Source organism: Neophocaena asiaeorientalis, unplaced genomic scaffold (genome assembly GCF_003031525.2).
Source record: "Neophocaena asiaeorientalis asiaeorientalis breed wild unplaced genomic scaffold, Neophocaena_asiaeorientalis_V1.1 scaffold150, whole genome shotgun sequence".
In the NCBI taxonomy this organism is placed as follows: Eukaryota; Metazoa; Chordata; class Mammalia; order Artiodactyla; family Phocoenidae; genus Neophocaena; species Neophocaena asiaeorientalis.
In genome coordinates, this window is record NW_020176571.1 from 4268321 (window position 1) to 4293158 (window position 24838).

The 24838-nt window shown below is 39.6% G+C and overlaps 1 protein-coding gene across 3 annotated transcripts in view; it reads right to left on the minus strand.

Annotated features, from left to right (window-relative positions):
• Positions 1-272: 272 nt before the first annotated feature.
• FERRY3 (FERRY endosomal RAB5 effector complex subunit 3) overlaps positions 273-24838 on the minus strand; it is a 37813-nt gene continuing 13247 nt past the window's right edge. For 2 of the 3 annotated variants that reach the window (XM_024733490.1, XM_024733492.1), the window contains 8 exons: positions 22673-22779; positions 22108-22305; positions 21132-21260; positions 17226-17300; positions 12890-13092; positions 2395-2452; positions 1626-1693; positions 273-1021 (listed from right to left, as the gene is read on the minus strand). In XM_024733490.1, the coding sequence (XP_024589258.1) occupies positions 929-1021; positions 1626-1693; positions 2395-2452; positions 12890-13092; positions 17226-17300; positions 21132-21260; positions 22108-22305; positions 22673-22779 (931 nt within the window). In that variant the 3' untranslated portion in view covers positions 273-928. Of the gene's footprint in view, positions 1022-1625; positions 1694-2394; positions 2453-4855; positions 5608-12889; positions 13093-17225; positions 17301-21131; positions 21261-22107; positions 22306-22672; positions 22780-24838 lie in introns of those variants that run through there. The other variant, XM_024733491.1, reaches the window with a different exon arrangement.

The following is a 24838-nucleotide window of genomic DNA, read 5'->3' on the forward strand; positions in this document are numbered from 1 at the left end:
ATGTTTCAGACATTACATGAAATTTCTAAAAATCTTATATGTTCTGGTATAATGTTGTAAGTCATAATTCTAGTTATTACTTTAAAATGTATATCTCAAATAACTAAATTTCCTTGTCAAATGCATTATAATGAACTTTCATCAAATCTTTAACCGTGGTCATTTTAAAGTCTTTTGTCATTTACAGTTCTGGGTGTACTCTGACGCTTTCGCAAAAATGTTCCTATAAAAGGGTTTTACCTTCAAGGAATTCATGGAAAAGACTCTGACAAGTACAGGTTTCTAGTAACTGACTCTACTGCTGAACTGAATGAATAAGCATTTTCAGAACTCTAATGGAAAACTGATGAACTCATAAAAGTGCTAAAAAGATCGAGATGAAAAAAAATCAATTACATGGGACTAGTGAACTGATGGGGATGATTATAATTTTTGTGACCTTCTGTTTGAAGAAAGAAAAAAAAAAAATCCCACAAGGACTCAGAGGCAAAAAATATACAAATCAATTTTCTCTGCAGAGTAAAGGAGCTGTTACAGTGGAGGATTCCTGGGCTGAATGTCAACATTATGACATAGTGTGAGTGTGTTTCGTGTTTGGTAATTGCAGTCATTGTTGCTTTTGTTGTGGTCACCCATTTACAATGCTTGGTGTCAGTTTATCTCTTGTAGAAATAAAATACAGTGTGTGTGTGTGTGTGTGTGTGTGTGTGTGAAAAAAGAAAAGAATAACTGTATAAGTAAGGGACTGAGTACTAGTCTGTACGGCATGTGGATTTTGGAATGTTTAACAGATGTTTATCATGATTTGATTCGTGGCTTGGGTGGCAAGTCCTCTTTCTGGGCATCTTTTGCTTGACAGAATCCCAGCACATCTCAAGTTCCTGGATAGTTTACGCATCCTCTTCTGCTAGATACCAATCTAGGGGGTTTAGTGCTTGGATGTCAGGGTGAGTGTTGACGATACTCGGAAGATCTGGGGAAGCATGTTACTAAGCTGGTAAAACATTTCTTCAGAAATGCTCTGTTAAGAGGTAAGAAAAAAAACAGTTTGCACTTGTTAAGTCATCACTGATTTAAAAAAATGTTTAAGTATTTTAAAACATGGAAGTAATGGCAGTAGTTGTAGACATGGAGTGTAATATCTGAACACTATCCTTCAGAGCTGATTTAACTGCACAGCTGTGGGCAGGGCTGTTTCTCTGGATCCAGCCTCTGCGAACCTACGCTACTTCTGTCAAATAATAAGTCTGATTACCAGAAAAACCCCTAGATAACTGTAGTGCATTCAGTGATAAGTTTAGCTAAATTTTACATAGAACACGGAATCATCCTCTGCTCATGTCCTTCTTTATGAATCGATATAACATAAATGTGGGACGGGGGAGGAAAGATGAGTTAAGCTCAGCTTTGGGGTTTAATCAAAGATCCCCTGAGTGGCAGATACTAACATCTTTGACAGTAAACTAAGTGCCTTGATGGCATGCAAACACTTCTCCCCTTAAAACACAGAAAGCTGCTAGCATTTTCTTATGCTATTTTGAGTTTACGGCAGTGTGCCTAGCTATGTCTGCGAGGAATATCACAACAGAGACTGAACTGGGGTGAGAGCTATCCAGATAACACACCTGTGGTACCAGAAATTGCACTGTCCTAGAAATTCCTCCGTCCCATGAAGCCATTTCCATCATGAAACCTAAAATAGAACAACAGACTTTGCTGAATTATTAGTTCTGGTCTTCAAACCTACCAGTCCTTTATTGAAAATAAACTGAATTTTCATCGTGGAGCTGCACGTCTTGACTTTTTAGGTAGCTACTTGCCTGTAGGAAAGGTTAAGCCTGAAGGCCAGATAAACTTCTGCAATCCTTATTTCTCCAGGCCAGAGAGGTTTCACATAGTTCCGTCAAAATACTTGTAATGATCATTTCTTAAGTCCTATTTTGCCTCCACACAATGAAGCCAAAACAGGTTATTAAAGATTAATTAAACACGTGGTTCTACTTTCTTTTCAAGAAAATAAAAGGTAACAGAGAGTAAGCTCCATCAATGTCCAAATATTCTCACATTTCAAGAGGTCTGGAGGGAGTTCCCTGGTGGCCTAGTGGTTAGGATTACAGGCTTTCACTCCTGTGACCCGGGTTCAATCCCTGGTCAGGGAACTGAGATCCTGCAGGCCGTGTGACACGGCCCAAAAAACGAGGGCTGGAGATTTTATTTTTTGATTGGAAAAAGGTAGATAAAAAAGCCGCTATGAAATATGTGCTTGTTAAACCATTCAACTGAGGCACCAGATGACGGGTAACTGCTACAATTCTTTCTCCTGGTTTGCTCTACTTTCAATATTTTCAAGGAACAAATATAGGTCGTTGTTGTTAAATATAAGGTTGTGTTTACCTTTGACACACTTAAACACAAGTTCTGCTCTCCTTAAGCACCAGGGTATAGTCATTTCCTAAAAACAGAAACAAAACAAATCATGTTTTTAACTGAACTTCGTAAAAAAGAAAAAAAAATATATATGGTCAGATCTTAATTTATCTATAATGTTGACCATCCACTTACAGGCAACCATTAGCTAATTTCAGCTAGATTTCCTCTGGTTTTTAGGCATGTAACCTGTTCCAGCTGTTAGACTATACTTGTGGAATGCAAACTAACTGAATTAGCCTAGTCAGTATAATTTTAAAAATGAACATTCCCTTAAAACTTTCTACATAATTAACTCTAAAGACAAATATATGTGACACAGGAACTCCACCTACTTCTCTCAGTATGTTAGCATGAATAATTCTATTAAATTGTACAATATTTGAATAAGCAATGCATCAAAATGTTTTCCTTGGGGCTTCCCTGGTGGCGCAGTGGTTAAGAATCTGCTTGCCAATGCAGGGGACACGGATTCTATCCGTGGTCTGGGGAGATCCAACATGCCACAGAGCAACTAAGCCCGTGTGCCGCAACTACTGAGACTGTGCTCTTGAGCCACAACTACTGAGCCCGCGAGTCACAACTACTGAAGCCCACGCGCCTAGAGCCCGTGCTCCGCAACGAGAAGCCACCTCAGTGAGAAGCCCTCGTACCGCAACGAAGAGCAGCCTCCGCTCGCCGCAACTAGAGAAAGCCCGCACGCAGCAATGAAGACCCAATGCAGCCAAAAATAAATAAATAAATTTAAATTAAAAAAAAATGTTTTCTGTGTATAACATGTTATTACAAAGTACCAGAAACAAACAAGCGCCCTATCCCAGCCACCTAACAAACGAATGAGCTCTTTTTTGGACGCTCCTTCCTAACCCTTGACCACGTGAGCACATGCGTGCCGCGAACCAACCAACCCACACACTTATACTTTTCTGTGGTCGTGATCAGCGATTGTGCCATTTTAAATTCTACTTCTTTTCACTATTATCGAATTACTTTCCCATGCTGCAAGTCTTTGTAACTGTCACAATACAATATGTTTATTAATTCATTATGGTGATCCTTCAGGATCTTTTTTACACTCTTGAAAATCACTGAGGACTGCACTGAGCTTTTGTCTACGTGGATTATGTCTCCTGATATTTATTGCATTAGAAATTAAAACTGAGAAAATTTTAATTTCATTTAAAAACGATAAACCCACCATACGTTAATGTAACGTATTTTTTAAAAATGTAAAGTTACTATATTTTCCAAAACAAAAAAAATCTGAGTGGGAAGAAGGGCAATGCCTTACATATCTACAAATCTCATTAATGCCTGGCCTCACGGAAGGCATCTGGACTCTCACTTCTGCCTCTGCATCAATCTGCTGTGTGATCATACAGCCTCGGGAAGAACTCAGTGACGCTCATGCAAGAATGAGAATGCAGAAGGCACAGAGTGTCTTAGTATTATCATGAAAGTATTTTTAGTCTTGCTGACCCCCAGAAAGGGCTAGCATCCTGGGGGTATCTTCAGAACACAATTTAAAAACTGCTGTTTTATTGAGTTAATGCATCATAATTTATTTAAAATGGCCTCTTATAACTCAATTTCCCCTTTTTGTTAATAACACTGCAGTGGACATATTTATGTATATGACGCATGTGTGTATCTACATCTATAGATGTCTTGTTTTTTGAATAATTTCCTGGGATACTTACTCCTATAGATTAGTGAAATAAAATTCAAGTTTTTCCCTAAAAGGTAATATCAATTTACATTAGCCATCAGCAACGTATGCATCATCCGATTTCATCGTATTGTCCACCAGCATTTGGACACTTAAATATTATTTAAAAGATTATTTAACATACTTACTAATTTAATAGATCCAAAACAGTATCACCCTGATGGCTTTTAAAAAATAGGATTTATTTTTTGTAACAGTTTTAGGTTGACAGAAAAATTATGAAAATGGTACAGAGAATTGCCATACACTCCCACACTCAGTTTCCCCTGTTAACATCTTATATTAGTAGAGCACTAGAAGTGAGGCTGGCCACGCACCTATCAAGAATAAAGGGAACATACGACACAAATGAACTTATCTACAAAACAAAAACAGACTAACAGACATAGAGAACAGACTTGTGGTTGCCAAGGGGGAGTGGGTCGGGGGAAGGAAGGATTGGGAGTTTGGGATTAGCAGATGCAAACTATTACATATAGGATGGATAAACAACAAGGTCCTACTGTTTAGCACAGGGAACCATATTCAATATCCTGTGATAAGCCATAATGGGAAAGAATATGAAAAAAATGTAAATATGTATAACAGTCACTTTGCTATATAACAGAAATTAAACACAACACTGTAAATCAACTATACTTCAATAAAATTTTTTAAAAAGGAATAAAGAAACCAGACTACATCAAACAATGGCAGAAAAATCCTTTAGCAATTCTAATCTACTTTGGGTTTTCAGCGATATGTACCCCTAAAGCAATAGCAGACTACAACAACTGAATTTTTTTCTACATTGTAAAATCACAATTGTGAAGTTATAGGAATTCGGGTGATGACACTTCGGTGAAATAACCAACACACACACAGACACAGAAACAGAAAGTCCTATTTTTAACACCTGACAGGAGAAAATTATTAAGGAGAACCTAGAAGTTCATTTTGGAAATGTTTCCCCACCAAATAAGGGCTTTAGCCCGTATCATTTAAGGAGCCAGATGAATCAGAGGCTGTTAGAAAGAAGCAGCTAGAATCTGATCTTGCAAGTACCCCATGTACTTTTATTGAACTTAATCATAACTGTCAAATTGCCATGATGTCACTAAAGGATTTCTACTTGCAGTCAGTTAAAAATAAAACCCCAAATACATTTTAATTCTTTCTACTGGGTGCATTATTCTCTTTGTAAATGCAGTAGCATAAGCAAATTACTTAAAAACCAGGAAAAAACCTGAACTATTGACACCTTATTATTAACTCAAATCCACAGTGCTCGCAGATCTCCCCGGCTTTTACCCAATGGCGTTCTCTGTTCGAGGACCACGTCCAGGACACTTCACTCTACTGAGTCATTACGTCGCCCCAGGCTCCTCTTGCCCTGAGTTCCTCAGGCTTCCTCTGTCTTTGATGAGCCTGAGCTTTGAGGAGGGCTGGTCAGGTGTTTTGTAGGACGCCCCCTATTAGATTTTGATGTTTGCATCATGATTAGACAGGAGCCATGGATTTGGGCAGGAAGACTACAGAGGTGAAGTATCATTTTCATCACACCATATCAAGGGTAGATAATCAATGTGATTTACGACTAGTGATGTAAGCCTGGAACACCTGGCTGGGGTGGTGTTTTTAAGGTCCCCAGCCCTGACCTTCCCCTCTGACCTCTGTGGGAAGAAGTCACTAACTGTGGGCAGCCCACACTTAAGAGGTGGAGATTTTGTGCTCCCCTCCTCGAGGATGGAGTATCTACATAAGTTACTGGGAATTTTTCTGCATGGGAGGTTTGTTTCTTCTCCCCTATTCATTTATTTATTCGAGCATTTGTTTACATCAGTATGGACTCATGGATATTTACTTTATATTTTGGGTTATAATTACCTAACCTTCTCTCAGTCTTGCTCTAATTGGCTTCTCCGGCATTATTCACACTCTTCATGAAACGTGCCAGCCCCTCTCCTGGGCTGAGTGCCACTGAGCTACCCCAGGCCTTCACCCATCTCTGACGGTCTCTGTGATTTCAGGTCTAGTTATTGCTATCGCTTCCCATGTAGTTTCCTGGACCCCAGAATTTCCCCTTCGAACTGATTTGGCTGGTTTATCTGAAATACCTTTCTGATCACATCACACTCCTGTTTAGTAAGTTGCAATCGCTTCTTGCTGCCGCATGAATAACATCTAAGACTTTCTTTAGTATTTAAGGCTAATTACCTTAGGACCCAAACTATCTCAGCTTCTATGACTCTTAAATTAAAAAAGTGAGGCTTCACTCCAGCCTGCCTGTCCGCCTTTGCCTGAACGTGATCTGCAGTGCCTGTCACCCACTCCTCCCATTTTCCTCAAGCCATTTCTTCTGCCTAGAATGCCCTCCCCATTCTTCCCATCTGATGAAACCTGCTCTTCCCTCCCTAACCGTCCTCTCCTTCATGAAGTACTTCCCAGTTCCCCAGCTACAAATGGTGTCTCTGAACTCCCAGAGTACTTTGTTTTTGTTTTATCTCCATGATCACATTTTACTCCGTCTTTTTTTTTCTGGGGGGGGGGGGCGGTGGTAGAGGAACAGGTAGGGAGATGGGATCTGTGTCTTCTTTATTAAGGTGAGTGCTCTCTAAGGGCAGGAACCACTTTTTATTTACCTTTATTACCTTTACGATGATGCCTCCTGCAACACTGAGCACACAGATGCTCAGGCATACAGGTTGAGTGAGTGAACCATTTATTATCCATGGAATTTTAAAAAGAAAGTGACTTTCTCTGTAGCTAGAATTAGGTTTTGAGAGGAAACTACTTTGTTTTCTTTTTCTTTTTGGCTGTGCCTCGCGGCATGCGGGATCTTACTTCCCCGACCAGGGATCAAACCCGGGCCCTCAGCAGGAAAGTGCAGAGTCCTAACCACTGAACTGCGGGGAATTCCCAGGAAACTACTTTTTTGTGTCCAAGATACTTTTAAGATTGATAAATAAAAGGGGTCTAGTTGCCAAAAGGGCTAAAAAGTAAAGAATCCTCTTTTCCAAGACTCTGGACGCTTATAAAAATGACTAGTAGAATTGCCTGATATTTAAATTAAGTTTATAATACGTCTTAGCTTCAAAGCTCAGGAAGAATATTTCCTTGTAACTGACAAGGCTGTTATAAGAGAGCCACGGTGCCTTACGGGAGTACACATATGCATGGAGTGACAAGTTTTTGTCTTATTTCTGCCTAGTTTAAAAAAATGTACAGAGGGAGCAAGGTGACTAAGAAATACCTACCTGCGGCTAAGAGGAAATGCTGATAGCTCTGAAAACTACAATAATAATGTCTTACATTTACATAGAACTTTACAATATACACAATTTGTATCTCACAAGAAACAACTTTTATAAACTAAAAAGGACACTGAGAAAGGTAGAGTGAACCACTCAAGGTCATGTGACAGTCTGAGACCTGCATTTTTTCATTTTCTTAACAGTATCTTTTGATGAGAAAGGTTTTAAATTTTAATGAAGCACAATTTATTAAGCTTTTCTTTTATGGTTTATGTTTTTTTGGTGTCTTAACAAATCTCTGCTTAATCTGATACCAGGATTTTCTTTTGTGTTTTCCTCTAGAGGTTTTTATACTATTAGCTTTTTTGGCTTAGGTCTGTGATCCATTTTAAGTTAATTTTTATGTATGATTGTGAGGTAAAGCTCAAGGTTTGTTTTGTTGTTGTTTTCCTGTATAAATACCCAATTTTTCCAACACCACTGGTTGGAAACATTACACTTTCTCACACTGAACTGCCTTGGTATCTCTGCTGTAAATCAAATGACCATATATGCACGGATTTATTTCTGGATTCTTTATTCTGTTCCTTTGATCCACAGTCTATTCTTTTGCCAATGTCACACTGCACTGGTTATTGTAGCTTGCTAAGCTTGCAAGCCTAGAAATCAATTGCTGTAAGTTCCCCAACTTTGTTCTTTTTCAAAATTGTTTTGACTGTTTTAGGTCCTGTGTATTTCATCTAAATTTTAGAATTAGCTTTATCTCCAAAATCACCTTATAAGGATTTTGACTGGGATTTAAATCTACAGATCAGTTTGAAGAGAACAGATAACAGTACTGAGTCTTCCAACCAATGAACATAGTATATCTATTTATTTAGGTCTTTTAAATGTCTTTCAGTAACTAAAAACTCAATTTTGTAGTTGCTAGGTCGTTTTTCACAGCATCTTTTTACTTGAAGACATTTTAAGCTTGTCTTCAAGCTCTTTAAACACAGTAATCAACTATTTTATGGTCCGTGTCTCACAATTCCAGTGCCTCAAAAGTCTTTGTGCATCTGTTTTTAGGTTTCGTTGTTTCTGCTGGTTTTCATTAGTGGTGTTTTATTTACTTACCCTTCACTTGCATTAAACATTTTATTGAAGGATCGTATGTGGGAATAAATGCTAAAGTATAACTGAGTATTTGCATCACTTTAAAATGCTACTCTAAAACATAACATTTTTTCGAAATACCACGGAAATAATCAGAATCAAGGAATTATTACTATTCATACTATTATAATAAAGCACTTGTTTTTACGTATAAAAAGGCATTATCTGACAGTAGCTTGTCTTATCTGTAATTTATTGTCATCTACGATTAGCCCCTGAAACATCTCAGGCTAAGGCCAAGGCTAAGCGCTACTTACATGAGGACAGCCATCGTGTAGTGTGAGCACAGAGCTTCCGAAGGGCCAGCCTTCAACATCGACATACAGAATACATATGATCCCACTGTAGTAAAGTCAGGATCATGATGGAAATGACGAAAGACTGAAGCACAAGTTAGAACAGGGATAGTTCTAGTGGTTTGACCAAAAGTAGATGAAAACATCAAGTCCTTTCACTGCCCCACTTCTCCAAAGATCATCCCCTTTTATCCCTCAATAGCTTGCTTTCTTGCTTTTGGTATGTGTGGTTAATAGCGTGGTCTAGAGCAAATATCTATGAGCCAAATTAATACGGACTCTTCAGAATGATGTGAATTAACGCAAAGTTTCATCAGTGCTATATAGAGAACACACCAAAATACCAGCTCCGGGCAGGATCCCAGGATATCTTCGAAGCGACAGACAATTTAATTTTCACATGATATGAACACTCACATTCTGTTTACCTTTGCTTAGCGCTACTTAGCAGCAGGTGGATCAGAAAGGAAACTAGAAAGCTGCAGGCACCTGCACAAATGCACACCCAGGTGGTTTTTAAAACCCCCATTTGCCCACACAGGGGCTCCATCCCAAGCACCCCTGTCATTTATTCTCTGATCGAAAGCAGTGCCTAAAAAGAATGGCTTTGAGGACTCTAAACCGCAAGCTTTAGAAGTCAACAAGGTCACAAGAAGACATGATTTACTGGGTGTCATCGTGGGATGTGGCCTGTAGTCCTGTAAGGAGCTCTCTTCTGGAAGTAACCCTTAGTATATATTATACGGTAGGCGGCGTCTACCACACAGTGGGTCAGGTAAGCACAGAACGCTTTTGATCATGAGTTCTAACTAACAGCCAAGTGACGAAATCTTAGCGTCACATCTGTGAGAGTACGTGTGAAAGAAATCCATTGAAGAAGCTGAACGGATCACGTGAAACACTTCAGACTTTGGAAATGAGGCAGGAAACTGGGCCTGGTGGCTATACTTTAGATGATAAGTGGGCACGGCACACACAGAGTAAATTCTAAACCTGTGAAATTGAAATGAGGATGCCAGTTCTAATTACCATCGCAGACAATATCTTGTATCTAAAGCTAGTGGCCGCACTTTGACTACCCAACCTGAATCTTCCAATTAGAGTAAGGCTGAACTGCAGAGGTGATTAACTGGTATATACTTTTAGGTCTTCACGGTGTGTCTTGGACGGTATATGCACCCCTGAGGGAAATTGCAAGACTATCCTTTATCTCAAGCTTGTGCCTCAGAGGTTCCTGAACACTCATGTCAATCGGTTTCGTAAGCATCGTCAGAAGGTGAGCAACGGCAGTCTGGCTTTCTCATTTTTTACATTCAACAGTCGCTTTGGGAAACTATTTGACTGGATCTACCAAAGCTAAACGGGTGCCTGGCCTACCGTCTACCAATTCCACCCCTAAGTATGTATCCAACAGAAATGCCCAAACATATGTTCTAGAATGCTCACAGCAACATTCGTCGCAATAATCAAAACCTGGAGACCACCCGAATGTCCACAAATAGGAGAATGACTAAACAGCTGTGGTCCAGTCATGCAATGGAACGCTGCGTAACGATGTGAATGAGCGACCTACAGCCTCCAACAGTGCTATGGATGAATTTCACACACACACACTGAGTGAAAGAAGCCAGACACGGGAGTGCGTACAACAGGACTCCACCCACGGAAATTACAAAAACACACCTAACTAAAACAGTGGGTACCCTTGTGGAGGGACGGAATGTGGGTTAAGCGATGGGAAGGGAGCACAGGGCGATGCTGGGGTGCTTGCTGGTGACGTTCTGTTTCATCATCTGGGCGTTGGTGATGTTGGTGTTCAGTTGGCGAAAATGTGAGCTGTATATTTATGTGTGCTTTTCTTCATGGGTATTACATGCTAATAAAAGGTTAAGAACAACATCTGCATCAACCACAACAATTAGAACAACTAAAACCCTTCAGTCCCAAGTGATTCAACAAGTTAACAGCACAGACAAAAGGAAAGGTCAGGAACTCAGGATTCGTGACCTGCAGGTTCACTCCCCGTCTATCAGGTTAGACTGAACTCCAGGATGACAGTGTCTTCAGATCACAAAGATCTACAGAGATAAAACTGGTAAGAGCAGGACGCCTTCCTTCCTGCCGCTAGGTTATTTTCTCCTTTGCTGTTTTTTTAAACTGAGATTCATTTCTACAGCTGCGTTTACCGACGCTGGGACATGGACTGTTTCCGGCACCGTCATCATTACCTTGAACACGCTGCGGTATGGTAACTGAGAGGCTGGCAAGTCTGTTACAGGAAGAAAACAAGAGCCGAAACGCTTTGGGATCCTTGCACGAAAGCTAAGACAAATACTGCCTCTATATCCTGTTCAGTGTTGTCTGAGTTTGTAGGATAAACTTCTTGACCTGAATGGATGTTTAAATACGACCAATGGGAGGATCGTGGCTCAATATACTTTCATGAATTAAAATGGACACTCTGGAAACAGACTTAATGTTCTGCAGCTGGCTGTCCCAATTTAAAACATGTAACCTTTGTGACACTGCGGGAGAGGGCACGCTATAGTATCAGATGTCTGGAAGTAAATCCGAACTTAGTGACTTTTGGAAACACTGTCTTTGAGGTTGTTTCCCACCTACATACAACCATTTTTATAAACTGGTTAACCAGGAGTCCAGCTGCAGGAATGTTCGGATGTTTCCGTGTGGCTGGAATTCATCACAAACTTTCTTTGTCACTCCCCAAAGACTCTTTTTTAGATGGACTAGTTAGTGGCGCTAACAATGGCTAAAAATTCCTGATGGGACTAAGACTTTATAAAGCTACAGTGGGAAAAATAAAACAAAACAAGACATGTTGGTCAACCTCTCCTAATGCCGTATTAGGTATGACTGAGGCTGAGAAATTAAAAAGTTTGATGCAGCTTGCATCTGATTGAGCCAGAATTCTTGTAATCAAAACGATAGTGTGTCTGGTAAAAATACAAATGAATTGTAAGTGGGAAACCATTTAAAATCATCCTGTCTTATATGGAATTGATTTTTGTGTGTGTGTTTATATAGAGTATTGCATTTAAAATGAGGTGTCCTATAATGTGATGAGTCTAACTGGGGACTGAGTCACTCTAAAAAGTACAGTATCAGATCTTTTACCCTGCACTTTACGATACAGTATTTATACACATCTATTATTTTGGTAAACAACTTTTAATAATCGATGATCAAACTTCCTTCCTTTCACAAGCTGTACTTGCCAGTTAGCCATTTTGCTTTTTAAAAAAGTGCCACTCAAAACAAGCAGGCACCATGTTGCTGACATGGGTCCTTCACCACGTTGGCCACTGGCTCTCCCAGAAGGACTTGCCTGCACCCGTTTGTTTTGAGGCTGCTTTGCTCCTCCAGACTATCTGAAGTTGAATTTTTAGTCTCTGTATTATTTCTACAACTTATCCCTTCTAACTGGTTTTTATGTAGGTAAGGGACGAAAGCAGGAGAGGAAGCAAACAGCCGTGGAAAGAGATTTTTAAATTAAAAATGTAAAATAAAGTTCAGTACATCATAAAATGAATGAATGATTATGCCACCTTTTGGTCGCAGAAGCCAGTACTTGTATTATACTAAGAGCATCCTTGAGACAATGTCAAAATGAGGCTGGCTTCTTCCCATCATCTAGCTTCTCTTTCTATTGCCTATTAATGCCTACTAATTTTAATGTTAGCCGAAGCCAAATACAAATGTGGAGGTAAATCTAAAGCTACTTAAGACAAAAACAGACGAGGAGGGGGAGGATGAGGGGCACATGCCTTATCCAAAGCTAAAAATAAGTCTGGCTTTCTAGTTTACCTACTATAGGATAATGCTAGAATTCTTTTGAACGTATTTGGTTAAGGATTATTCACTGTTTATGTTATATGTCACTCAATTCTATTGATGACATATAGGAGATGCAGATAGGAGATGCAAAGCCTCATTAGTTAAACAGAGCTTTTAAAATGTAAAGTGGATTATTATTATTATACAATATTTTAACATTTTCAGAAAACGCTGGTATTCTTCTGTCTGCTTACCTCTGACATATCATGCACCAGCAGGAGAGGAATACTTATGGTTGTGATGTCATGGGTGCAGCAAACCTTGAGTATGTTTCGGAGACCCATAATGGCAGGGTCCCGAGCAGTGATGTTTCCCGATTTCACGTTGTCGTCCACACAGAGATGGAAAGCAACATGTATTTCTGAGAGATTAGAATGCCGAGTAATGTAAAATTCTCCTGTGAACAGCAGATACAACCATGACTTTCAAATGCATAAGTCTTACTCATCAGTGGGCTTCGTAAACAACTGTAGTGGCAGCCAATGTGCTGAAGCAGCAGAGGTGTTATCAGGAACCTGTGTTGGACTCAGGAAGCAAATATAATTAGTGCTCCTTCATTCTTGGAAAGAAGGGTGATGAAAAAAGAGGCCAAATTTACCTTAGGTTCCTAAATTGGTATGAAGAGACCACCAAGCTTATTTACTCGTAAATAGGTCAAATGAGTACTCGTCATCGCTATTTTGATGTAAATGCTCAAAACGTCGTACTTAACTCAAACTTAACATGTAAAAACAGGCTACTTGATGACCTGTCTTCCCTGCACCCTGAACCTGCTTCTCTCCATCTCGGTTTATGGGTCCAGTCCCCCTCCCGTTAGCTGCACAGGGCAGAAACCAGGAGTTGCCCTTAATTACTTTCTTTCTCTCACTGCCTCTTCCCCAATCCAATTCACCACCAGCTATTTTCAGTGTATCTGCAACATATACCTCAAATATCTCAAATCTGAGCATTCCATTTTTATTGCCATCACCCTAGTTCATGCTTAGGTTTCTGTAATAGCCTCTTAATTAACCTCTGTTCCTATTCTTGCCCACCTACAAACCACATCCACATTTGCAGTTAAAACGATTTAAGTATAAATCAGATTATATCACTCTCCCATTTAACATGACTCACACGACACTCAGGAAAAAATCCAAACTCCGTCCTCTTGTCTCACCCTCTGCTCCTGCCTCAGCCACACAGACTCTCCTTAAGGTCTTCAGACACACAGGGCTTGTTCCCGATCCAGGGCTGCTCCCCGAGAGAAGCTTTCCCCCAAGATTCTTGTCGACTGACTGCTTTTCGCCAAGCACACCTCAGAGTGAAGGTCACCTCCTCCCAGAGGTCTTCCTTGACTGACCCATCTGACTGATATAGGATTCCCTCACGCCTCACTTATTCTCTTTCACATTGTTCTATGTTCTTCTCAGCACTGAAATTCTTCTGTTATTTGCTTATGAGGTTATTTTAAAGGGACCACTGTTTACACGCCGTGACTGTAGGGATTTTTTTCTCTCTTGTTTAATGTTCTATCTCTGGCACGTGGAACAACAGGGCCTGGTACATAGAAGGTACTCAGTAAACATCTGTTCACTGAATGGGAAACAAATGTGCTGGACTGAATGCTGGCGCAGTGTTTATCAAACCTTAACATCCAGGCTTTCTACAATCACTCTATTTTCTATGTAGCCATGCTAGCCATTGGCTTTTATATTCTGCAGTTTCTGTCAATATAAATAAATAAAATATATTAAAAATATGTGGTTTTTTTTGCGGTACGTGGGCCTCTCACCGTTGTGGCCTCTCCCGTTGCGGAGCACAGGCTCCGGACGCGCAGGCTCAGTGGCCATGGCTCACGGGCCCAGCCACTCCGCGGCATGTGGGATCTTCCCGGACCGGGGCACGAACCCATCTCCCCTGCATCGGCAGGCGGACTCTCGACCACCACGCCACCAGGTAAGCCCTAAAAAACATGTTTTTATAAACACACCTGACTCACTGGAAAATCTGTCATGTCCTTCTAGGAAAACTCTGCTCTTCTAAGAACTATTCTTCTATCACTAACCGACGTCCTCACAAATTCTGCTCACCCTGGCTTCAAAGTCCTTATCTTCGGACTTTACTTATATTTATTTATAAACACAGAGTATTTCTGAAGTATTGAATATACTTTGGCACAATGTTTAACCATTTCCAATTACTAGGGTACATAAGCTGTGCCCATGGATGCCACTGAAAGGCCCCAGGCAAAGGTCTTTTTTTATTCTTTAACTTATACAATAAAAGAACTAGATAAGCAGTAAAGGAGAAAGGCCAGGGACTTCCCTGGTGGCGCAGTGGTTAAGAATCCGCCTGCCAATGCAGGGGACACGGGTTCGAGCCCTGGTCCGGGAAGATCCCACATGCGGCGGAGCAACTAAGCCCGTGCGCCACAACTACTGAGCCTGCGCTCTAGAGCCCGCGAGCCACAACTACTGAGCCCTCTTGCCACAACTACTGAAGCCCACGCACCTAGAGCCCATGCTCTGCAACAAGAGAAGCCAAGGCAATGAGAAGCCCGCGCACTGCAACGAAGGGTAGCCCCCGCTCGCCACAACTAGAGAAAGCCCGCGCGCAGCAACGAAGACCCAATGCAGCCAAAAATAAAATAAATTAATTTAAAAAAAAAAAGATAAAGGCCAGTGACAGATCTAAACAAACCAGACAAAGGAAAAGTAAAAAAAAAATTGTCCGGCGAGGAGTAGTATAGCAATTTCCCTGGCAGGCAATAAAAGACGCAGATTGCTTTCCAGAGACCCAGTATACCCAATGAAGCGTGTCACCTCTTGAACTCCTCCTGATGGTTCACACGGTGGCACTCATAGCACTGAACATGGGCTACGGTCCAGGACTGAGGCTGAGGACTGAGTGGACAAGTCAGGTGCTCCTAACCCCCAAACTGGCACTGCTTCGTTTGACCTCAGATAACCTGTCCTGGGCCTCATTTTACCCGTTAGTAAGATGGGGGTCTCGGAGCTGGTAGTAGTAATCAAAATAACATAATACGGTAGAAAAGGGACCAGACTGGGTGTTATAAAGATCTGGTCTCTAGCATTTATTGGTGGAATGATCTTGGGCAAATGAATACAACTTAACAGATCCTCTGTACTTCGTGAATTAAATGGGGAAAATAACGCCTGACTGCTCTCCTTAGAAAATCGTTTTGAGAATTAGATGATATAAACTACAAATACTTAGGTAATGATAAAGCAAACCCACTGGTTAAAAGATACATAAATCAAACGTTTTCTTTGCAACTTCAAAATCTAAAGGCACTTTGTGATTTGGATCTTTCTCACCTCCTGTACACCTCCTGGCCACGCAGCGTCCTTTACCCAAATGGAAATTCAGATGCTATCAGCATAGCTAACTGAATTGTCACTACTTCTTTGCTGATGAGGACTTCTGACATAGTCTTCTGATTTGCTGGTAATAATGAGATACTAACCTATAGGTTTTTCCAAAAAGGAGCATGAAGGAACAGAAATACAGCAGTAAAGAGTTAAGTTTAAAAAAAAGTCAGACGTCGGTACCTCCGGAACAGATAAGATTGGCACATTTTAAGAAAGCCACAAAATATAGATGATTTAAATTATGGATCTACGAAGAGAAATACAATAAATCCTGTCTCAATGAAGGTATTTTTAGATGGAGCGGAGGACAGTTTCCTGTTCCACAAAGTGGAGGAAACAGCATGTGGTGATGTAATCCACCACTAACATTATCCGCGAAGGTGGGCTATCTGAGGTGGGAGCATATTCGGAAGCTGATGGCCACAAGCGAACTGGCCGGGAGACAAAATGAGCACCAGGAATAAACGGAACGTGACGACCTATGTGCAGAAAATCCGGGGAAGGACATGTGAGGAGACAAACTTGGTTGTGTATGAACCTGCAACGTTTACTGTTTGGTTTAAAAGACTTTACACTTATAACGTCTACAAATAGGCCTTCCCTGTTATGCCCTGTCATACAAACACTACTGAGGATCATCAGAGTGCATTCAACCCGGAAGAGGATCAAGAGAGTGAATTTCCAGTTGATAAACAATATATCCCAGAATAATAAAGCAGGAGGATTTACGGGGCAATGGCAGTAAGAAAGATGCTAAATCAGATGACCCATGTTCTTTCCACATGTTCAACTGTTCACACCTCTACTTACTATTGTTTATTTCATAGGAGAAATCATTTTTTGGTTCATTTAAGAAACCAAGAAACAATGTATAAAAGAGGACATTTGAAATAGCAAATAATGATTAGACTTATGCAACCGCTTGAGGAATTTTTCTTGTTTGGATCCAGGAAAAGCCAGTGCTACTACAAGAATAAAGATTTAATTGCAGACCATTGTGACAGTGTGTTTATAGATGATAGATACAATGTTCTAAAGTGATACACTGACCAACAAAAATTTTATAAGGTACCCCATAAGCACTTATGTTTCAGATCTATGATTTCAATGTATGTGATTCTAAGAAAATTGCAGTTTAAAGTAAACTAATACTTACCAGGTAGAATGTTTAAATAGCTTCTATCCGCATTCTTAGTCTTATCATCACTTCCTCCATTTCGGTTTCCAGAATCTATTCATAAGGTAGTTATGCAACGGGAAAGAACACAATAGCATATGAAAACACATTACTACTACTATTCCCCAAACAACCGCAACAACAGCAAAAATTTACTAAGGATCTCTAGGTGCCAGGTAGTCAGATACATGCTTTACGTGGATGGTCTCATTTAATTCTTACAAAACCCCTCTAACCACAACCCTATGAGGGACTCGTGTTCTCTTCACGTTATACACGAGAAGAGAGGATTAGATAGGTTAATTCACTTAACGGGGAAGGCACAGGTAAGTGGTGGAACCAGGTCTCGATCCCACATACTCAGATTCCAAAGCCTGTGGTCTTGACCACTTTAGACTTGCCGATCCCCTATTTTTCATCTGGGAGGTTCAGGGCACTAAGCTAACTACACATAAAATGACTTCATTAGACAGTTGTGGGGTGGCCAGCTTTATTTTTAGAATCTGAGTCACTGCTGTTGATATAACTTGTTCAGGACGATCAGCTAATGGTTAGCAGCACCAGGAATCACCTGCTATTCAGCCCATTCCTGAAATTTGTTACTTCTTATCTAACACTGTCTACAATTTCTTTCAAACAGACAGGTGAGATTCTGTTTCAAATGGAAGGTTTTTTTTCAGATATTCAATAGTTCTTCTTCCTTTTTAGAAGGCATGATATTACTCTGAGGGATAAACGTTGGTAAAATAAGATGTATCACATTTGATCATTCATTATTATGGCTGAACACAAATTATTTTATACATGTACATATATTTTTAATAGAAGATACATCTGAATTTTATAAGAATTCTATGAGAACTGAAAGCTGCAGGATGAATATTAGCATTCAAAGTAGCTATCTTTAAGAGGCTGTATATTTATTCAAATTAAATATAAAACTATATTGAAATGGCCTTCAACATCAGAAAATCACTTGAAAACAGTCAGAACTTCAAATGAGTAAACTGAAAATACCAAGGGAGCCTTATGGTTTCAAACAAGTTCTGAATAAAAGTAACCTAATATTTTTACTGTAACTGATTTACAACATCATACCTTGTAAATGCATATATTTTATAAATAGAGGGAGAGAGAGGCATAGAGAGAAGGCTCTGTGTTGCCAGAATCCACATGTAATGCAACAGTCTGATTCTCATACAGACCCATGTAATCGACAGGCTTTGAATAAATGTCTGCTCACAGCGCAGAAAACAAAAACGATAAACGAAGACTCTCATTTTGTTCACGCGGAATATGAACAGACAGAATCCCTACTAAGTAAACAAGAAAGAACAGTTTCTAGTCCATCTCCCTTTCCGTGTTTCAATGGTAATACCTTATAATACTAAGAAGATGGCTAAATTTTTTTAACGTATATAAAACATGTACAAAAAATGAAATTGCTTTTGGCTTATCATGAACCACAGAAATATAAAGATGCTGATATAATAGGCACAGTGAGAAAAACAATAGAATGTCTTAGAATAGACAGTACTTGCGTATCAGGATGTAAACGTGTAGAACAAACACGTGGGCATGCTCAGAAAAGGAAAAGATGGAGAAAGTATTTTCGCAAAACTCTCCTATAACAACACGCGGGTTCCTCTAAGAAAGTAGTCTTTTATAAACCTACTTGTTTCACTGACTCACTTAAACCACAAAATAGTTGCTTGAACAAGAACAAAATACTACCATGATGTACACACGTTGCCTTAACCGTACGTGGTTTAAAAACTTCCTCTCATAAACTTTGCGTCCTCCGCCTTCTCCCACACCTGTCATGATCTCAATCTTCATGCTTTTAGTTACTACTAAGAATAATAGTTGAATGTGTCTGATCACATCCTTGCTAGTCTGAATGAGATGGAGGAAGGAGATGGCAGAAGAATAAGAGGACAGACTGTAGTTTTCTGAAAGGTCCTTCGTTGGGATACACTTCCACACTGATTTCCTAAGGCTCAGCCTGGCTCTGTTGTATGTGACAGACATTGCCACTACAAAGCCATGGTTACCCGGAGTGGAAATACAAACTGGTGGGGCCGCTACGGAGAGCAGTTGCTGACACTATCAAAATTACAAATGTATGTGCCCTTTAGCTCAGGAATTTCTCTTTACAAATCTATTCCATAGATATGCTCAGTCACGCATGACAATATATGTGTAAGGTTATTCATGCACTATTACTTATAAGAGCAAAGCTTGGGAACAGATAAAATGTCTATCAATAGGGAGCTGATCACTCACTAGTGGGATATCCTGCAGCGGAACACTATCCAGCAGTGAAAAGCTCCAAGGATGCTCTTTCTGTACAGACATGAAATGATGTCCAAGAAAAACCGTTCAGTGAAAAAAAGCAGAGGACAGAGAAGTGCGCAGAGAAAGTTGCCATTTGTGTGAAAAGGCAAAATACATAAATACACACACACACATAAACACGTCCAGAAGGTACATGTGACACAGCACTGGCTGCCTCTGGAGCAGGAAACTGGATGGCTGGTGGACAGAGATACAAAGACTTTTCACTGTGTGCTCTTTTGTACAGTTTGAATTGTGAATCTTCAGATTGTTTTACCTATTTTAGACATGATTAAAATATAAATAAAACGCTTTTTTTTTTACATCTACTGAATGAACACGAAAACTACCGTGACTGCTAATCACAGCTCTCTAGTTGAGCCTAGAGAGCTGCATTCTAGAATTCTAGCATCAAGAGAATGGGAGGAATTCCTCATGGGATAGAGAACAAAGACACCAAGCAAAGATACAGCAGTCTCTCTCTCTGTTTACTAAAAAATACAAAACATGTGAACCCAAAGTACATAAGGGTTTCTTTGAAACGCTGCAGTTGCAAAACAAACAAACAAGACAGACATCCAAAGTCCCAGAAGTAGATTTAAAGGTCTGACCAGCAACCGTTTAAAGCCCTGCCGTATTTCATTTCCTGCGCAAGACATCAAGTTTCCATAAGAAATAATAAAACACGGAGTATGCACTCAAGCCAGATAGGAGCACGTATTCTAATTTTATGCCTGTGACATAATATGAAATGTCAGAAAAATAAGAAAAACACACCCTATGTATATTTTTAAATGAATACTACCCTTATATTTAGCTCCTAACTAAACAGACTTACGGCACCAATATAATTTTTAAAAAGACTACTTTTTAAACTTTCATTTTTCAATTAAAGATAGCAGAACTACTCCATAATTTGAGTCAGAGCGTTTTCTTTTATGTCTTCCCTAAGGCCTCCTTATGCATAAATAGAAATCTTCTGAAGAAAAATGCCATGAACTTCCTCCATAGCTTTAAAATCATCTTCCAGTAAATTTCCTAGAAGGATGTTCAGATTGTGGATAAACATAGAAAAAGCAGGACATAATTCTAAATGTAGTAATTTTTTAAAAGAACAACCAAAACCAATTCCTGTAACTGACTTCGTGCTACCTAAGTGGATCAAAGATGGAACACACAAAAAGTGTGTATTTTGGGCTATTTACCCTATGATTTCAATGTCCGTTATAGTACTAATTATATCCATTTCGGAGATACAGAACTTGGATCAAAAGATCACCAACTTTCCACTGAGTGCCTACTTCAAGTATAACTATGGAATTGAATTTTAAAAACAGTTTTTCTAAGGATCTTGAACAAAATCACACAAACAAGGAAATTAAGAACAGAATTCAAGCTTCTAAAGACCCTGAGTTTTGTTCTTAATTTCTTTCTTGCATCTTCCCACCGATAGAACTTTCTCTACTTCAGATGGCCCATATGCTAGGAGAGTGCTTAGGGACAGAACATCCTGAAAGAGAAATTTTTAAAACTCTGAGTTTCACTGACCGTGTGATTCTTTCAGCTTGCTCCTGCGCTGGGTTCTGGCGTAAAGTACCACCTGCTGGACAACCTCCAGCTGCTCTTCAATTCGGGGAAAATGAAAGTCAGTGCATTCTTGGCAAACTGTGGCGAAATCTAAGGGAGCCAACACAGTTACGAACTTCTAAAGGTGAAGTATCAAGTATTTAGTATTTACTTACAGACAATGAGATCTAGCAGCAAGAGAATACAGCATTCACAAGGATGACTTCTCATACTTGTCCTTTCAATAATTATGTCTTACCAAGTTAGGGGACAACAATTTGGTTTTGATCAGAAACTTAATCTCTCAATCGCCCAGAAGAGTAAACAATTAATAGGCAAGGAGATTTTAATATAAGTCCAAACCTTCTTTAAATAATATATACTTTGATCATAATCCAGTCCCCAAAAGTGCTAAGAAATATAAGGTTCTTTTATTTATAATAGAAAATAAACTCTATTCAAGCTTCTTTTAAAAAGTTATACATTTGAATATACTTTATATATTAAAAATTTTTAAATAATCATAAAAAGTTAATTGTACTAAGAGGGAAAGTAGAATTTTACCTAGCATATTTAAGAAATAGGTTATTTAAAAAAAGAAAGAAAAAAAGGATAAATGGATGAACTAAAATTCACTGAGTCAGGATCTGCTCCTTTTTGAAAAATACATTTATATCTTGATTATTCTTTTTGTTATACCTTGAAACAAGGATCCTGTAAGAGTATTATCTACAATGTGATAGAATTTGAAGAAAAATGAAACACCCTGAAGCACCCTAGGCCTGCTAAAGTATGAAACAAACCTCAAATGGCAGTGTCTGGGTATGTGTGCTGTTTGGTCTACTTGAATACTGGGGTGACTCAAGCCTTTTTTAAAGTTTTTCACTAATTCCTTTCTTTTTAGAATGGCATTAAATGGAGAACTTTAATGGCATAAATATGCATAATGTTAACTTACCTCTTTTAATACCACTATATGAATTGATTCGGTTATCCACTAGCAACACCAGGCCACAGAGGGACGTGGAGTAAAGCGACAGCGCTGTCTGGAGTCGGTGGAGCTTCACACCGCTTCGGTGGCTCCTCTTGTGCTTACAGAAATCCAGCATATCTGCTCTCAGCAACCTCAGGTTATGCATGGTCTTCAACTGGGCTCCTGGGGGTAGGCAACAAGCCCAGAAAGATACTTAGACAGCTGCAGAAAGCCAGCTGGGCAGGAGGCAAATCTCTGTGGCAAGAATCCAGATACATCTGTGCTACGAATAATTAAAATGGGCCTTTTGCAATTTTCTATTTGAATAACTATTAACATTGCATCTTTCTATTTGCAGAGAAATAATACATGAGCTAAAATAGAAAACTTATAGCCAATAAACTATAGGCTTTCTTGGAGCAGAACACAATTTTTAATAAAAAGAACCTGGGTATATTCTACTCACACGCTAGGGATTTTTCTCTTACAGCATTAAAAAAAGTTTCACAGGTTACAATAAATTGTGACTGCAAAAAATTAATATACTTACCTAAGTGAATGGTAAAACTTTCTTCTAACTTTCTCTGTTCCTCATAAATCCTTCCATTTGCTTCAGCGGATTCTCTGAGCTGACTTGGTTGAACTTTAATTTCCTCACTGAAATTGAAAAAATTATTGATATGCTTTTTTTTCTTTTTTGTATGTTTGCCAAAAACGTTTCCTAAAGGAAAGAAAGCTTTACAGTTAAATGAGATGAAACAGCAGAAAGCAGCACTTAATTTATTCCTAAATTTACCCTTTATCCATGGGGACAAGTAAGATCATTAACGCAGGTTGTAAAATTCCTACTTATTCTTTCATTTCTTTGGTTATTTCTTTCAGTAAGTGATGCATATTTTTTTAGTCATTACAATATCAATAATATGTCATCATTTAATATGTCTTAGTAGCCTAAGAGAATGATTAAATGAAGTGACTAACATTAACATGTTTAAAATGACATTTTAGTATATCCTGTATCAGCCTTAGGGCTGGCGAAACTAGAAAATAAGTGAAGTGATAGAAATGAAAATTAAAAATTAAAATGTCAAATAAATGTCAAATAATAAAAAAAGATGTAGTTCGTTTTGATGTATTCATATCCTCTCTTTTTTTTGTTGTTTTACCGTTTCCTGTTTTTTCACCACCAACGGTCTCCCATTAAAGGACTTCTCTCTTTGCTCTACTCTGCCCTTGCGCTTCCGGAAAAGGCTTCCGTGGAGGCGCCAGAACTGTACAACTGCTCAATTCAAATTTCATGGTGAGCTGAAGATGGTGTAAGTCTGGAACAGTCATCCACTCCCCTGACTACATTTTTGGGGTAAATCCAAACAGTCTCATTAGCATCACTGGTTGACTTCATTAGTAAAGATGGCAAATTTAAACCCCAAAGTAAATCCATATAAATTTATATTAATAAAATATCCTCAGCTTAGGACACAGAAAGCCACAAGACAATGATGTTCCCATGCTAACAGCAAGAAAAGCTCAGATTACCTATAAGATCATAACTTTCCTGGAGCTCATCAGAGATTCGAGGTAACAAGGCAACCAAGAAGCTGAATTCTAAAGCGTGACATGCTTTAGAAGGAGAGACAGGACACACAGATAGCTTTCAGTTTGGGCAGAGCACAGCAGAAATAGGTTGCTGTAATGTATGTAAGAGGGTAAGAAAAAATCAGCTAAAATTTTAACAAATTCTTGAAGGTCAAGTATGGGCTAGCATGTCCATTTAGAACAGCTATGAGCTCCAGGCACCGGGGGACTTTGCATATGCTCTTGCAAACTCTTTCCTGTGGGCCTCCACCAGGCGCCTCCAAGAAAACCTTGGGGGCAGGACAAGCGAAGAGACAGCCCACTCGGTGGCATGGGCAGATGTGCTAAGAGTGCCCCAAGCCCAAGGCCCAGATCTGCTGGACTCAGGCTAAGACTGAAGCTGGACAAAGACCACAGAGACCCGCCTCCCACCCGCCGACCAGGAGCCTGGCATCAAGTTACAACAACGTCAGTCTGCTGCTGGCGGGTGGGCAGAGCAACAGCACACACGGGGACCTCCTGCTGTGGCACAGGCCTGCAAAGGCTACTGAAAGCTGAGGGTGGAGCAGGATGACAGAGGAGAACAGTCTAGAAGCCAAAGCCCTACTCTCAATACAAAGTGGCAGCAGTGCACTGCTGTAGAAAATGAAGCCTATGGTGGACTGAAGAGCAGAAACCAAACACAGCCCGACTGCTGACTAAATTTCCATAACCTTCACGTTAACGGCCTGCTCATTTCTGGGCATAAGTACTGTTGACCTCAGTCTCTTCTTTTCTAATACACACAACAGCCAGCATTCAGTTTAAAAAAGAGAGAGAGAAACAGAGAGGGGGAAAGACCCAACAAAGCAAGCGAAAATAAATAAATAAATAACCCACTGTCAAGAGAGAAAGCAATCAACAGCAACAGACTTAGAGATGACCCAGATACTGGGGCTAAAAGGAAGGGACTTTCAAATAACTATGACTAATACGCTGAAAGATTTAGTGTAAAACAACACACAAGGACAGATAAGGAATTTCGGCGAAGAGGGAAGTACTAGAAATAAAACATGTTATCAGTTTGATGATCACAGACGTCAATTCCTTTGACAGGCTCATCAGCCGACCCCCCATCATTTTATGATGCCACCATTACCCT